Below are 17,085 nucleotides of genomic sequence, written 5' to 3' on the forward strand. Positions count from 1 at the left end.
TTCTTAACTATGAAGAAATAGCTCATTCCTGAAACATCTGAGTAATAGAGATCAAAACAGAAAGGAAAATAAAATGCAGGAAACGACTATGTTGGGTAAAAAAGACAAAAATATTTATATTCTCGGAAAGGTAAGAGAAGATATTTTAATCATGAAACAAAAAAAGTACGCTATAAAAAGGAACATTCAGAGAACACACACAAGCTCTTGAAAATTCAAGTGTGAAACACTGTAAGGAAACTCAACAAACTCTCCCAGAAAGTAGAGCAAAAAGACAAAAAAACTGGAAGATAGAACAGAAAAAATAAGAAAATTAAAGGACTATACGAATACACCAAATAACAGATATTTTATAAATAGGGAATAGAGAATATAGAGGGCAAGACATCATCAAAATAATTGACCAACACTTCTTTGGAGGACACATATTTCCAGGCTCCTAGTGCCTATGAAGGACCCACCTAATGCCCAGGAAAATGGATAAAAATGGACATCAACTCACAAAACCCAGGAAATAGCAAAACACTGCAGAGAAATTACGCAATAAGGTGCCAGAGAGAGAACACTGGCCACATAAGGAATCAGAATGGCTTTGGACTTCCCCAAGCAACAAAAGAAGCTAGAAATAATGGAGGAATGACTGCCTTCCAAATTCCAAGAAATTAATTCCATCCCAGAACTATATACCAGCCAAAATATCCAATCACATCCTAAGGTAGTACAAATTCCTTTCCGATGGTGGCTGTTTCCAAAACTACACCTTTCATTCACCCCTTCTTAGCAGGCTACTGGATGAGTTTTCCATGAAACAAGGGAGAAATCCAACAGGAGGAGTCTGAGAATAAGAATGAGAAGCAGAGATCCAGTGCAGAAGAGAGACAAAGGGAAGGGTAAAGGTGAAGGATGATTGCAGTATGGCAGCTGGGCACCAGCCACAGACGAATCTCCATCAGGTGGGTCAGGTTGGAAGGCTCTGGGTCGGGACTAAGTTGGAGAGAATACTTGCCTCATCTAAATGTTTTCAGACAGGATTTAGATAAAGTGAAAATCAAGAAAGGTACATCAGCAACTTTTATAGCAGGAGGAAATCAGTTCATAATGCTTAAAATTTATAAATCAAAAAAGTAAGAATGTAAGTATGACATTTAGAGACATATTGTCAATTCTGAGACAAATCAGTTCAGAAGTGAAAGCTGTTGTTTCTGGGCAGAAGGAAATGGGAGTGAGTGAGGGGGTGAAGGATTTTTTTTTTTTTTTAATATAATAAACTTTGTTATTTGACTCTTTAAACCAGTGGTTCTTAGCAAAGGAGAATTTTGCCTCCTTTTCTTTCCCCTGGGACATATGGCAATGTCTGAAGGTGGTTTTGATTGTCATAACCTGGGGTGTGGGGAGGACAGACGGTAGTTGATGCTGGAATCTAGTGGGTAGGTGCCAAGGATGTGGAGAAACATTCTACAATGCGTAAGACAGCCCCTCAACAGAGCCTTATCCAGCCCAAAATGTCAATAGCGCTGAGATGGAGAAACCCTGCTTTAAACTATGTGCATGCTTTTAAAGGTGGTAAAAAGAAAAACAAAATGCATACAAACATACATGTATACACAAAATAAAACAGGTTAAAAATCATGGCAAAATTTAAAAAATGTTTTTTGAGGAAAAAAAAACCCAAAGTGAAGATTTAGAGAATTTAAACGAGGAGTATCATCATTCAAAGAGAACTGAAGAAGCATTCAGAATTTAAGCTGAAGTTTTACCAAAATCTTCCAATAGAAACTTCAGCTCTTTCAGAGAGAAAACCTGGATTTTTTCAGTGTCTAAACTTCAACTTCAAATCCAAAAACATTAATGTAAATGTGGAAAAAGTAGCTGGGTGGGTGGAAAGAGCAAGTTACAAACAGTGATAAATTGTTCAATGTGGAGAACAAAAAAAAAATTTTCAAATATTTTCAAAGGCCAGCAGAAAAAGTTTGTTTCCCATTCGTTTATTGTCTTTAAAAATGATTAATGTGCCTTTGTGGGGAGGAATCCAACCATGAACTTCTTAGCATGCTTCTGATGTTCAAGGTTAAACTTGTTCATTAATAAGCCAAGGGAAATAAATGATCCAGAGATACTTCAATGCAGATGACATCTGGATTAATTTGAAAGTCTTTTCCAATTATTTTTCTAATTATATCTGTCTTCATCTTTTTTTAGAGCATAATGTTAATGGATAGCCGTCCAAAAACATGTATGAGGACAAGCATTATAGCTGGGAAGCAGTTCTCGTGGGGGGAGGAGGAAGAAGAGTAGGGGGAGGAGGAGGAGGAAGAAGAGTAGGAGAGGAGGAAGAGGAAGGGGAGGAGGAAGGGGAGGAGGAAGGGGAGGGGAGGGGAGGAGGAGGAAGAAGAAGAGTTTCCTGATTTTGTACCCCTAAAGCCTACACAAGTAATATCTATACATAAAGATCGTATAGTTTGTAGAAACAAAAATAGATCAGAGCAAAATGAGCTATGAAGACAAAACTGGAAAACCATTTCAAGTATACATTTTTATCAGACTTTTAAAATTCTTGCTAATTGACATGATGAATTAAGACCAGGCTGCCTGATCAGTGCTGTTCTGAAGAAAAAAGATAATTGCTGTATCAAGAGACAATTATCTTAGGATTGTCTTTTAAAAAACTAAAACAGCATTCTCACTTATACACAGTCTAATATATATAGAGAGTCAGCAAATGCAAGAAACCCATTCTTAATCCACAGGAACCCAAGGCAAGCCTACGAGATGAACTGTACTGGAGACCTTTGTTTATTCCAAGTGACTCAAACCACTAGACAATATCTAAGCCCCTCTACAGAATATAGACCTACTCAGTTACATAGCAAACAAACTTTCTCACAAAGCTCAAGAGATAACCTCCTTGAGCTAAATGGGAAGATGATCTTTCTGCATATATCTCTATGCAGAATTTATATCTAAAAGTAGATTAACAAAACCTGAATAGTGAAGACAAGATGCCAGTGGGCATTAGGTTGCAGTAAACCTGCCAGTGAGACAGGATTAAATTAACTACATTTTGGCAGTGCAAAAACTGTTTTGAATCACGAGGATTTCTTTTAAAAAATCGTATCACCAGTGTTAAGTATGGTACCCTGGCAGCTAGAACAGGTGAACTTGCTCACTAAAAGCAAACAGTTCATGGTTTTTGCACTGGCATTGAGAGATGAATGTCCATTCCCCCTTCCCCAAGTTTGCCTTAATAGAAAAACATGCATTTTGCAAGTCACTGGTAACAAAAGACAACTCAAATTACTGTAAATGCATGAAGGAGGACTTCCCAATGTAGTGAGGTTGTCAGCAATTGGAATCTAAGGAGCTTACCGTTTTGCCTCTAGCTCCCTTCAGCCCAGTCTCTCCTGGACCACCAGGGTCCCCAGTCTCACCCTAAATACATTCATTAAAGTAAAATAGTTATTAAAATCAAACATATACATACTTAATATATGTGCATCTTTAAACTGATTCTAACATGAAGACATTTTTCATATGCATTTTTAACAGTCTTCTTTGAAGTGTGTGAGTGTGTGTGTTTCCATTTGTGTAACCCTCTACATAGCACACCGCATCAGCATTGTTTCACTTTGCTGTCTGCCCAACGAGAACACTGGTTCTTTGGAGAAATGAACTTTGTTCTTTATTTTATCCTCCGACTCTATTACAGGACCTGACATTTTCTGAGTTCAGTAAGGGTTTCTAGAAAAAGTGGTATCTCCAAGGTAGAAGATGTCATTGCTAACTAGTTATTTAAGATGATTTATAAACATAGTGGGAAAATTGAGACAGGTGAAATCAAGTAACTTTTTCTTTACATTATACTTTTATTTTTTTGGAGACAGAGTCTTGCTCTGTCACTCAAGCTGGAGTGCAGTGGAGCGATCTCTGCTTACTACAACCTCTAATTTTGGAATGCTTCTGTCTCCTGGGTTCAAGTGATCCTCCCACTTCAGGTTCCTGAGTAGCTAGGACTACAGGCATGCACCACCATGCCCAGCTAATTTTTGTATTTTAGTAGAGATGGGGTTTTGCCATGTTGGCCAGGCTGGTCTTGAACCCCTGACCTCAAGTGATCCACCTGCCTCGGCCTCCCAAAGTGTGGGATTACAGGCATAAGCCACCGTCCCCGGCCTTACATTATACTTTTCTTTGAGTAAATAAGAAAATATATATGATATATATGATAGAGGGAAGGAGTAAATTTAAGGAAAAAAAGGATAAGTTTTCTATCTTCTCATATTAATTAAAAAACTAGAAATACTTTTTAAGTCTTATACTCCTAAACAAATGCATAATCTTAAAAATTGAAAAAATATTGGTCTATTTCCTTCTTCCCTCCTTCTCCCCACAAAGGCAGGAAATTTATTTGTCATTAGCTGTTCTTCTACTGGCCTAGGATACATTACATAACCTCCAGAAGTATTTCTGACTGATCTCTAGTTACTAGGAAGCATACGGTACCTTAGGTCCACTTTCTCCAGGGAATCCTCCTTGTCCCTGTAATGGACAGGAGGGAAGATTAATACAGGCACACATCACCCAATGAAGTTTACACTGACTTTCATTTTCCCTGCGGCCCTCTGTAGTTTTGGTACCTCTGAATTAAGGAAGGGCCAAAACAGTTGAAATCTGGAAGTGAAATAGCAGTATTTGAGAAACAAACTCTGATTTATAAGTTAAAGTATTTAAGGGTTTCATCAATATATCATAACTACCTAGCTGGTTAAAAGTATACATCTGAAAAGTTACAACTCGGCTTTCCTTCTTTTGTAACGGCACAGGTGGTCACTTGGCCATGTGTCTCTGAGAAGACCTTAAAACGGATTTCCATGGAGAAATTTGGAAAACCTATGGAGAGTCTAAACTTGATCATTCATTTTAGGGTCCTCTGCTTACCTTACTTCATTCAAAGACTATAATTGAAGAGATTTAATAATCCCTATTGGATAAAAAAAACCTATACAATTAATTTAAAATAAAGTTCATTTCCTGATTATAATAAATCCTCAAACATGTATAAAATCAAAAAAATAGAAAGAAGAAAAATCACCAAAATCTTACTGCCCAGAGTGATTATATACATTTTGTTGTCATTTCCTTTTAACTTTTAAAATACAATGTAACACAATTGGGATGAATGTTTTTTCTGAGTATATTCTAAATTTTTACTTGAAATTGTCACAAAAATTTCTTCACATAATTATAAATTTCATATACATTCATTTTATAGGGTGGCTAATGTTCCAATGCCACAGGCTACTTAATATTTCCCTTCCTGTAAGATATTAAGGGATTATACTATGGAATATTAACTGTTCTCTGTTCTAATGAACATTTCACTGGAAATCTCTCATTCATTAGTTTTATTTTTCAAATTGTTCTAGTTTTTGGTTCTTTATTCTTCCAGATGGCCTCTTGCATTATTCCCATTGGGATTTCACTTGGAATTATGTTCATCCTTCAATATTTGAAACTTTCCAACAAGATCTTGGAATGCCTTTTCATTTATCGAATTCTTTTTTCTGTCTCAGCAATTCACTGTCATAGGTCTCAAACATTTTGCAGACATGATATCCTTAACTGTATTATGTTTTCTGTATTTTGTAATTATGGTGGGATCTTTTTCATTCTGACTTCTTAGTGGTAATTCTTAGTATACAGAAATCACTGGTCTTGGTAAACTTCTCTCTCACTTCCAGCCACCTAAATATTCAGTGACAATATCAACTTACTATTCTGATGTACAGTTTTATTTTTAAGTTATTGCTTGGCCCAGTACATTTAGAAAACTCCTGCACAACCTCTCACTACTGGCTAAATCAAACATCATAAGAAGAGGACTAATTTTGGAATGCTTCCCTGAGTAAACTTGAGTCTAGAGCAGCTAAGATTACATGCACTGTTCAGGCTGGAACAAGTCAGACCAGGGCCACACATCACCGCAAAAAAACAGAAAATTTATTTTCAAGTTTCAATTGTTGCCTGCACCTTAAACCATCACATTCTTTTCTACCACATTCCTCACGGAATATCAGCAAATAAATTATCAAAATATATTTCTAACTGTCCAAGATTGCCTTATTCCCTGCTTCCCTTTTTCTCTTAAATGTGGCAAACAAAACCAGCAACAAAAAATAAATGGAAACATCCAGCTTCCAGCAGATGTGACTTACCTTTGCTCCTTTGCGTCCAACACTACCATAACCTGGACTGCCATCATCGCCCTGTAAACAGAGCAACTGATTACCAACATCCCAGACTACAGATAGAGACAGGCTTATTCCTCAACAGGACAAGATTGCCAGCTTTTTGGTTTGATAAAGGAAAACCAGGACACAGGATTCTACTTCTGGGGCTGACCACCAACATTTTATGATAGTAGTACTAACGGCAATTGTTAGTGACAGATACAGACAATGCACTGTCCCTAGGTATTCCCATCTGTAAGCTGGGAATAATAATTATACCTACTCATATGTTGTTATGAGGATTACATGAACAAAAAATCAGGCATATAATAATCTTTCAGTAAGGGGAGATAGTAGTATTACCTCTCCCCAATACCACTTGGATTTTAATACCATTTTCGCTTTGCTAGACAAAAACAAGAAGTAAATGCCCCGGTATTGGCTACTGTCTGACCCTTGTAGAAACCCTGAGCAATGGGGGAAGGATGGAATGGATTTCTGATGAAGAGGCTCTGATAAAAGGAAAGGCAGGGAAAAGGGTTATGGGATTGCTGAAGACAAGTTTTGTTCATTTTACTATTTGGCTTCAAGAGCATTCTGGCCATGATGTTTGGCACCTGGGGAATTGCCACGTTGGGAAAGCTGGCCAAGGAACTAAGATGAGGACAATATCCCTCTTAATTTCTAGAAAACTATAAAACTTCATCAGGATGGTATCCTTAAAACTCTCTTCAGAGAACCACGCCAGATATCTACTGAACTAAAAGATTCCAAGAACCAGATGAAAACTAGTGACAAAATACAAACCTGCAAGCCACGAGGACCAGGAAAGCCAATAGCTCCTTTTTCTCCCAGATCTCCAGGTTCACCCTGTTAAACAGAGATTGTTTTTAGGTTGGAAATTAGAATAGAAATGATAGCACTAATTCAGTTCACCTGTGTGGATCACGCACAATGGGTTTGTGCCCAGAACTGTGTGTTGTGCAAGTGATACAAGAGGAAATGCTGTTGGCCAGGGAGGTGTCCTCCATTGATTAGTGAAGCCTCAGCAAGCATGATTTATTGTTTAGTGCAAGTTGCCATCTTAGCAGCTCAATGCCATGAAGATGAGTCAAGAGAAAAGCTCTGTACTGTTTTTAAAAAAATAACAAAATCGTTTCCAGGATGATTCATGCAAATCATCTGGCCCCTGCAAAGATGGCAGATTGATTAATCTAGTTTTAATATTCTGAGGGAGAATCAAGTTAACCAAGGGACCATGATATCCTGGCAATAGTTGCTAACTTCTGACTAGTAGAACATTTACTGTGGGTTATTAATCAATCTCAGTATTATGTTGAGGGAAGTTCAGCTACATGGGAAATCAACACAGGTTTACAGAGGAAGGTTAACTCCTTTTTATTAAAAGGTAACAATTTTAATTTTGGAATAGTTTTAAATTTACAGAAATGTTGTGAACATAATAAAGTTCCTATATATCCACATCAATTTGCCCCTGTTTTTAACATTACATTACACTAGTTGTATTTGTAGGGTACATTTGTCACCACTGAATCAATACTGATTTATTATTATTAACTAAAGCCCATACTTTATTCAGATTTTTTCTTTTTTTTTCTTTTTTAACCTGATATTCCTTTCCTATTCCAGGATCCCATCCAGGATCCGCATGGTATGTCTCCTTCGGCTCCTTTAAACTGGGACTGTTTCTCCACCCTTTTTGATAACCTCGACCATTTTGAGAAGTATTGGCCAGGCATTCTGTAGAATGTTCCCCATTGCTGTTTTTCTGATTAGACTGGGCTTATGGGTTTGGGGGAGGAAGATTACACAGGTAAAAGGCCATTCTCATCACATTATATTAAGGGTATATATAATCAACATGACATCACTGTTGATGTTAACCTTGATCTTCTGGTTGAGATAATGGCAGTCAAGTTTCCCTAATGCCAAGCTACTCTCCGTCTCCCTCCCCTTCTATACTGTACTCTTTGGAAGACAGAGTGTGCAAGTGTGTGCAACCTACACTTAAAAGATGCGGAATTAATAAATCTTTTTTAGGGACAGAAAAGCAACATAAGGGAAAATGGACAAGTGACCACCAGCACTGCTCTGGGGGCGACGAAGAATAGGATTCTATGAAAGGGAAGCAGGAGATCATCTGCCTTGATGCCTTTTAGTACAGTGGTTCTCAAAGTGAGATGTGGGGACCACCTGCTGCATCCAGGGTTCATGTGTCAAGAAAATTCTCGGATCCCATTGGATTAGACTCTGGTAAGTGGAACCCAAAATATGTGCTTTTACATAAGCTTCTCAGCTGATTCACATGCACACTAAAATTTCAGAACATCTGCCTTACGATAAGGAAACAAGGAAAGTCATATGGTTTGTCTAGGGCCACATGGTTGGTTATTGGTAGAGACAAGTGTTGAGCCCAGGATTAACTGCCAGGTTACTTGCCTCCTGGAAATCTGAACTTACTGGAGTAAGGTAGGGGTAAGTGTTTGAGGTTTATCTCAGTGAATCATGAGTCCAGAGTGCCCAGTCCACCCTAGGGCAGTACAGAGGATTTGGGTTTTCTTTGGGGCACTTGCCATCTAAATTCTTGACTACCCGCCCCCCGGACCCCCCCACCAAGTCTTTTGTATTAATAATGATCTTCTAAGGCACAACTTCCCTCCTCCTGTTTATCTACTTCCCCATGGTCACCTCCATCCTACTCTAGGGTCCCTTTATCTATGTCTACCCCTGGTAAGAGAAACTTTATTTTTACCGGTGACACCACTTCCCCTAGAGCCTTCTTCAGGGGCAAGAAGGCAGCATTGTCTTTGTTCCAAACTTTGATTTCCTGATTACACACCATATATTGCTACACTACATGCCATAGAAGTCCCTTCCTTTTGCAGTTGATTGTTCTTGTCATCCACTTATCTTGTTACATCCTCCAATTAACTGTCTCTGCAACACTCAACTGCTGGACTCCATCATATCAGCCTTGAACAATTCTTCAGTACAAAGTTAACCCCTTTTCTTATGCCCTCAAGCTCGTCCTCTTTGCCAAATTTCTCTGTTAATCATCTACTCTGTCTACTCTTTCTTACATTTTCAATCTCCTCTTTTCTCCCTGGCTTTCTCCTCTGATTATAAACATGCTGGTCTCTCCTGTCATTAAAAACAAACCAATATCCCACATCAACCTTTCCTAGACCTTGCCAGTATAAGTAGTCTTCCTCTTCCCCTTAAAGTCCTAAGTTTTCCAAAGAGTAGTTTACAGATTTTAATCCATTTTCTCCTCGCACATTTCTTGGTCCTTTGCAGTCTGTCTCCCTTTCTCTCCTCTCAACTGCTACACTTTTGAAACTGTTCTTTAGAATATCTTAGCCACCAGATATCATGGCCTCTCCACTCCTCCCCTCCTTAACTTTTCTTTACCAGTTGATACTCTTCACCTCCCTTCTTGAACTCTACTCAAAATCCAGTGTGCTTTTTTGTTGATTTTCCTTCCTTCCTAATAATTGTCTTCTTTCCTCTTGGACTTCTTACAAAGAGGCATCACCAAGAGTTATTTTTAATCCAAATGACTCTGAAATTTACATATCCAACTATACCTAAAAACCCTTTCCTCTATCCCCTCAAGTGATTTTCTTTCCTCTTAAACTCACTCTTCCTAATGACTTTCCTATGTCTGTGATAGGGTTACCCCTCATATACAAAGCATCCAAGTCATCTAGCCCACTCCTCTCTGCCTCAGTCCCCTATTGGAAGAGTTCTAAGGAATCATCACAAGTTAAGTCCTCACCCTGTTAAGTCACCTAATCACTATTTGCCTTGGAGACTATAAGAGTGTACCAACTGTTCTCCTAACTTTCAATCTCTCAGGCTTCATAATATTTATTTGAGATGGAGTCTCGCTCTGTCACCCAGGCTGGAATGCAGTGGCAGGATCTTGACTCATTACAACCTCCACCTCCTGGGTTCAAGCAATTCTCCCTGCCTTAGCCTCCTGAGTAGCTGGGATTACAGGCATGTACCACCACACTTGGCTAATTTTTGTATTTTTAGTAGAGACGGGGTTTCACCATGTTGGTTAGGCTGGTCTGGAACTCCTGACCTCAAGTGATCTGCCTGGCTCAGCTTCCTAAAGTGCTGGGATTACAGGGGTGAGCCACCATGCACGGCCTAGGCTTCATAATATTTCTACACTGAATTGACTATTTAAAATCTTCCAAAAGTCTGGCTGTGTTCATCCACTCCATTCAAAAGTTTTAGATAATACTGTGCTGGCCACTGAATAAATTCACCACAGTCTCTCTTGTTGTTTTTGTCCTGCCAGACAGGATCATTTTTCATGCCTAGGTACCTCCTGTTTCAGGATTTTCAGGCACAACCTTGTGCCTTCCTTCACACGCTTTTTTCTCATTACAGTCCCCCCATTCCCTTCTCTGCTTGCCAAAATTTTTATAATCTAAGTTCTACTCAAAGTCTGTATTTTCTATGATGCCTCCTTTCCCATCCCAGAAATACTTCTAATAATGCTATTTAAACCTCCATTTTAGCCCCTTATCTCTATTTCACGTCATAGATTGTTATGAAAATATTCTTTGGGGTTGGTTTCATGTCATATATATTATGCCACCCACGAATTCATTTATTCAATATTTACTAAGCACATATTACATGCCAAGCACTGTTCTAAGCATGGAGGGTGCAATCAATGACCAAAACAAAGATGTCTCTCCTGGAGCTGATTCTTCAGCCCAACTGAATGCTCAGTATAGTGCCTTGGTCTTAAAGGCCTTTGGTCTTACCAAAAGTTTGTGCAAATAGAGGAAAGAAAGGAAGTAAAAAAAAAAGAGGTGGCGGGAGGAAATTAAGAGAGACTGGAAGAGAAAAACGAAGGCCTGCCCCAGAATATCCCTTGTTCCCTGAGATCCCTCAGCTCCAATAGGGTGTATCCCTCCCCTCTGAAATTACACTGAGCTGGAATCCCTGATCTCATCCAGGTCCACACCCATGTCCTTAGAGGTTGCTGGCTGTCTAAGAATCAAGCCAGGGTTTAGGGACCAGAAAATGTGTCCTCGTCTGTGTTGAAAGGGCTCTGGCTAATATAAGAGTTCTCTTGAGCAGAAAACCTCAACTTTGGTGAGTATAAAGAATGTGACCTACTTTATTTCCTTGGCTTCCCAAATGGCCTTGATTCCCTGCCTCTCCTCCGGGTCCTGGAGGTCCCTGAAACAAAACAGGGGGATTGCAAATATAGCAAAACATAAAGCAACTTTCCTTCAGACCCTTTCTTTGTCTTATAAGAGGAAAATGAACCACAGATGAGAGAAGAGTTATGGTTGCATCGATTCTTGCTCTGAAAAAAGCATTGCCACCATCAAATAAAGACTAGTAAATACAAGAAAATTAATAAAGTAATTCATGCCAGATGTTGTCTAAAGAATTGTGCTTCCTTGTGAGTTTTCTCTTCCAAAGTGATTTCAGGTTGTTTTGCTCTAAGAACAGATGTTGTTAAAATGCTTAACACTTAAAGAAGCCATTCCAAATGACATTTGCCTTGAACAATAACCCTTCTTGTCCTTTGGTAGAAAGGACTGGCTTTGGTAGAAAACATTTTTTGAAGACAAAATGATCTTTACTAGAAAATCATATGATATGTATATTAGAAAGCTCAAGAAACTTTACTAAAAGAGTGTTCATAAGATATGTTTAGGTAGTATAAGATAAATATTCTGAAATAATTTTCTCTTTCCTAGTGATAAGTTAGAAAAATAAATGTAAACAAATTCCCACTTACCAAAAGAAGAAAAAACCTGTAAAATGCTTAGAATAAATTTAACAAGAAAGACGCAAAACCTAAAGAAAGCAAGTCTTAAGATCTTATTGAAGAACATAGCAAAACTTAAACAGATGATAAATATAACACCAATCTATATGGAAAAGCTATTAGATATAATGGAAGTAAGTCCTTCCAACATTCTAGAAAGCATATTTCATTGGAACAACTTTAGACTTAACATTTTAAAATACCAATTCAGAGATGACACAACTGCCTTCCCCTGTTATTAACACTTAGAATCAGATTTTTCCTTTGGGATATCTAAACATATGGTAAGAGAAATCTCTTTTGGTAAAACTGTTTACAGGTATTTGTAAATAATCCCAACCCCAGTGAGCTGAAATCATTTGCACAGTTTTTTTTGTCATGGTTGTTGTAATTTAAAAGTAAATAAACCAACCTCTGTGTAATGAACATGATACTTGCAAATTTATTTCGTTCAGAACAAAAATACAGTAACATTAACATTTTCATCTTTTAAAAAATGTAAAAAGCAATACATTGGACATAAAAAACTTCCTAATAGGAAGGATTGTTGAACAATAAACTGGTTACTAACAAAGATAATAATCTTTCCATAATACCCTATCTCTCCCCCTTCCTTCATCTTTAAAGAACATTTCATTATTGTCATCCTCCATAGATAGCTCTCCACCCAGTCCCTTCTAACTTTCACTGCCACCACTACATGGAGCTAACTCCTTTGACTTTCATGTTCCGTCCAGTTGACATTTTTTTGCTCTCACCTTTTTTGAGTTTGATCATGTGTTCTTTGAAACTTTTCCCTTAACTTCTGTCACACCAACTTACCATGGTCTTCCTGGTACCTCTCTAGGCTCCTCTCATTAACCTTTGAAGGTTTCCCTTATTCTATTTGCCTTTTAAATTCTGCGTGCCCCAGGACTCCATCCTCTGACCTTATTTTTCTAACTTTACCCCCTCTTCCTGAATGGCACCCCTATGAATTCACATACCACTTCTACACAATGACTCCTAAATACATGCTCTCCTGTCCCAACCACTCAACTGAACACCAGAGCCATGTATTAAAAGGCTGAGTAACATAGCAAGACTCTATGCCAAAAACCAAAACAAAGCCCAAGAATTAGCCAGGCATGGCAGCACACACCTGTAATGCTAACTACTTGGGAGGCTGAGGCAGGAGGATCACTTGATCCCAGAAGTTCAAGGCTGCAGTTAGCTATAATTGTGTCACTGCACTCCAGTCTGGGTGATAGAGTGAGACTCTGTCTAAAAAAAAAAATACAATTCCCATTTGACATCCTATTGAATAGAAATGGATTCTCAAAACCATCATATTTACCCTAAATCATGCTTCCAGTCTCATTTTCTTTTCATAAAGGAATAGTATCACCCTTTACTACCATTGACACCCATGCCAGAAACCTGAGAATCATCCTAGACCCTTCCACTGCCTCACTTCTCAAAACCCCTCAGCTACAACCCACAGTAGACTCTGTCTACTTTCTGTACCCCTCCCTCTTCCATTCCCATTACTTGCCTTCAGGCCCATTTTGCATCCTGCCTAAATTCTTGGCTCTCCTAGCTGTAGCCAGGTCTTCCTCTAATCCATTCTCCACCGTTTTTAGAGAGAGATTTAAAATGTCAGGCTCATGTTACCACTTTGTCTGAAATTCTGAATATCTTTCAGAATAAAGTTTAAGGTCTTCTTAATATGCAAAATCCCTCAAAATGTTGGAATTGTATGCCTCTGGAGCCTCATTTTCTGTGACTACTTCCGTTGCTTTATGTTCAGGCACATCAAAGCAAGTGATTCATCAAATGTTTGTCTTACGTCTCCATAGTCATGCAAATTTTTCCCTTAGCTGGTCCATTTTTTTTCCCTCCAAGGAGTGGTACAATCTCCCTCCTCTGAAAAATCCTACTTTTGGCATCACTGTTTCAGGAAGAATACCCAAACTTCCTGGCTGTGTTGGGTCTCATGCTTGTCCCCCAGATTCCTCTACTCTGTATGTAATTGTTAGTGTATTTCTCTCTCATTCCTTAGAGACTAGACTGTATACTTCTTTAATGGGCATATCCTATTAATTCATATCTCTGGAGCATCATAGGCTACCTAGGACCCATCAACCCATCCATTTATCTACCCAGGAAAGATTCTCAAGAGAGATGAACTAATGTGTTTAATTAGCTGGTTTTCCATATGAAATTTTCATGCACTGTACAAAGAAGTAGAGAGATTCTAATTGTCCTGAAAAGCAAGGTATAAATTGGTAGATTTGTCTGGAAGTCTACTCTTCATTCTTCATCCCGACATAAATTCGGAGACAGAGGATGATTTGGGGAGATTATTTCATGTGTAGTTACTTCAAGCATACACAAGCGCAATGAGAGATATCCTGTTTTAAGAACTTTCAAAATAAAAAAATGTCTTGGATGAGTAGATGGTTGGATGCATACAGGACTTTGCCATCAGAGAATCAGAAAACCTAATTCTGTTTCCTATGCAGGATCTTGCAAAGTACCAAAGTGAGGTTTGTGACTTAGGTGAAAAGGGCTCAAGCCTCAGTGAATGGTTACCCAGATAAATCACCTGCTCAAATACTGCTGGTTAGACAAGGAATCACACTGGTGGATTCTAAAATAAAGACAAAAAAGTTATCGCCCCCAGAAAGATATCAGAGTGAAAGAGCTTACTTGACTTGAGATCAAGAATAACTATGGAGGGTTAAGAGAAGTTTAGGGCATTTAAAGGGGAAGGGCATTAGCTAGAGATCAAATCTTCATTGGCTTTGTTGTAATGGCTGCCTTTTCTTGAGCATTCACATTTTGTGCAAGGCACTGTGCTGAGTGGAAAATAAATACAGTCTTCAATTCTTACAACAACACAGTGAGATGCCTGTTATTAACCCCATTTACTGATCAAAAACAGTTTCTCAAGGCATTCACATCCAAATTGCTCAGTTAATAAGAGGATTAGATGGGAATTGAACCTAATTGTATCTGACTCTAAAGACTAAAATCCCAGTCACTATGCCTGCTGCTCTGAGGCCCTTGTATGGGACAGGATTCCCAAACTCTTACCATCCATGCATTAGTCCAGATTGGAGTTCTAAAAAATGTGGCTCTCCAAACTTGATGCATAAGGCTGGGGCCACATCAAACCTCCAAAAGTGGGACTTGATTGTCCCACTTTTTTTCTCATGTTGAGTTAGTTACAGAGCCCTTGGTAACCACAACTGCTTTAGTGTTAAGCAAGTATAGGAAAGAAGTGTTTAGAGGTTAATGATTTTTTGAAAATTGTGCTTGGCACCTTATCAGAAGAGACTGCACTTGGGAGTTCAGGTTTAATGGTTGGGGCACTGCCAAGGACACGCTGACTTTGGATTAGATAAGGCAGGGCAGGTAGAAGAGGTGCAGGGTTTCCCACACTTAAAAGGAATCCTTGTCACTTCTTTTTATTTGTGTGGGGGAAATGTATGAAAACTCACAATGAACAGATATCAAGGTGGAAAGAAATAAGGAGATCAAATGCGCAGCTTTTTTAAAAGTTAGATATCAGCTAAGTCTGAGAAAACAAAAATCAAGAGGCCATTAAAAAATGGTGAGCTAATGCAAGAAAAAACCCCAAAACATCTGAGATGTCAATCTTGACAGTACTAGTCCTTAACCTTAACTTCTAATACTTCTCCGAGCACTCTACACTCCAACCATATTGAGCCATTTGTAGTTCCCAAAACTCACCTTGATATCTCTGTGTAACTTGGTTGTCCTCCTTCTGAATGCCTGCCTTTACCTTGGTTACCCGGAAAACACCTGCTCATTCAGCAAAACCAAATACACTCATCTCGTTTAACTCCATCCTTTACCACATCACTCTACTTTGAGTATAATTCTCTTTTAACATTCAGCACATCACATGGCAATTGTTTGTTTGTGTGAGCCTCCTTTATGAGATTGGGTATACGTGAGGCTAGAGTCTATACCTGATTCATTCTTGTATCCTAGAATAGGGCCCAACACACAAGCAGCACTTAGTAAATGTTTGTTAAATGAGTAAAAGGAATGGTTAATGGACCACCAAACTTAGCTTATACAGAATGATGAAACTTGTTGACTACTACAGGTTACATATTGTTATATTACTATCATGGTCTTTCCTGGAATGGTGACCTGCATTCTTTGAGCCCTAAAATACCCCCATTAAATTGGGTATATTGATACAATATAGTAGTAATAACAAACACATAGAGCTTATGACTGCATGCAATTTTCTAAGCACCTACATATATTAAATCCTTTAATTTTCACAACAATCCAATGAGGTAGCTACTGTTACCATCCTTATTATCACAGCAAAAAACTGAAGCACAAAGTGGTTACATAAATTCCTCAAGGTCACAGAGCTAGTAAGGTACAAAGTTAGGAATCAATCCTAGGCAGTCTGGCTCCAGACTGTATACCATTTAGCACTATGCTATGCTTTGTAAAGACAAAAAGAGAAATTCTACTCTGGACTCCCAATTGCATTGAACATCCCAAACTTTCTTGATATTGTACAAGCCACTAGTGATTCATTCACCAAGAAAGCATAAGTATTCAAAAAATAATTACAGCTTCAATTGAAATTTGTACTTCTGTGTCTGATTTTCCATTCTTTTTTTTTTTTTTTTTTTCAGGTATTGATTAAATTAGAATAGGACCTTAAGGTAAACCAAAAGGGGAATGAAGGAAGGTACAGAAGAATACCCCATTCCTTTCAAAGCTCTTTCTTCCTTTTCATTGTGCCATGGACTGTATTCTTTTGCATCATAGTCACATACTTGGCTGGATTAGCACACATGTGATTTATACAGAATGCCAGTTAATAAGCCTTCAGAATATTGTCAACAGAAATCACATCTTTTCCTAAATGTATATCCTAAGAGAAACTTCAAATCCTGAAATTAGAAAGCACTCATGTTATTCTACTCCAGTGGCTGGTCCTTGTGTGCTATAAAACAATATGAAACTTACGGCAGGGGATTTATAGAA

At 38.3% G+C, this 17,085-nt stretch overlaps 1 protein-coding gene and 1 long non-coding RNA gene across 2 annotated transcripts in view; one reads left to right on the forward strand and one right to left on the reverse strand.

Moving 5' to 3' along the window:
* COL6A6 (collagen type VI alpha 6 chain) overlaps positions 1–17,085 on the reverse strand; it is a 110,619-nt gene that overhangs the window by 36,827 nt on the left and 56,707 nt on the right. Inside the window, exons 25-29 of the mRNA XM_017862330.1 lie at positions 11,394–11,456; positions 7,035–7,097; positions 6,213–6,263; positions 4,501–4,536; positions 3,367–3,429 (exon numbers count right to left, since the gene is read on the reverse strand). Of these exons, the coding sequence (XP_017717819.1) occupies positions 3,367–3,429; positions 4,501–4,536; positions 6,213–6,263; positions 7,035–7,097; positions 11,394–11,456 (276 nt within the window). The remainder of the gene's footprint in view (positions 1–3,366; positions 3,430–4,500; positions 4,537–6,212; positions 6,264–7,034; positions 7,098–11,393; positions 11,457–17,085) is intronic.
* On the forward strand, positions 707–17,084 carry LOC108522249 (uncharacterized). Its single transcript, XR_001883413.1, has 3 exons — positions 707–953; positions 8,289–8,501; positions 16,731–17,084. It is a non-coding gene; the product is annotated as an uncharacterized LOC108522249 (long non-coding RNA).

The sequence above is a fragment of the Rhinopithecus bieti genome, unplaced genomic scaffold (assembly GCF_001698545.2).
Source record: "Rhinopithecus bieti isolate Rb0 unplaced genomic scaffold, ASM169854v2 scaffold_62793, whole genome shotgun sequence".
NCBI classification, from domain to species: Eukaryota; Metazoa; Chordata; class Mammalia; order Primates; family Cercopithecidae; genus Rhinopithecus; species Rhinopithecus bieti.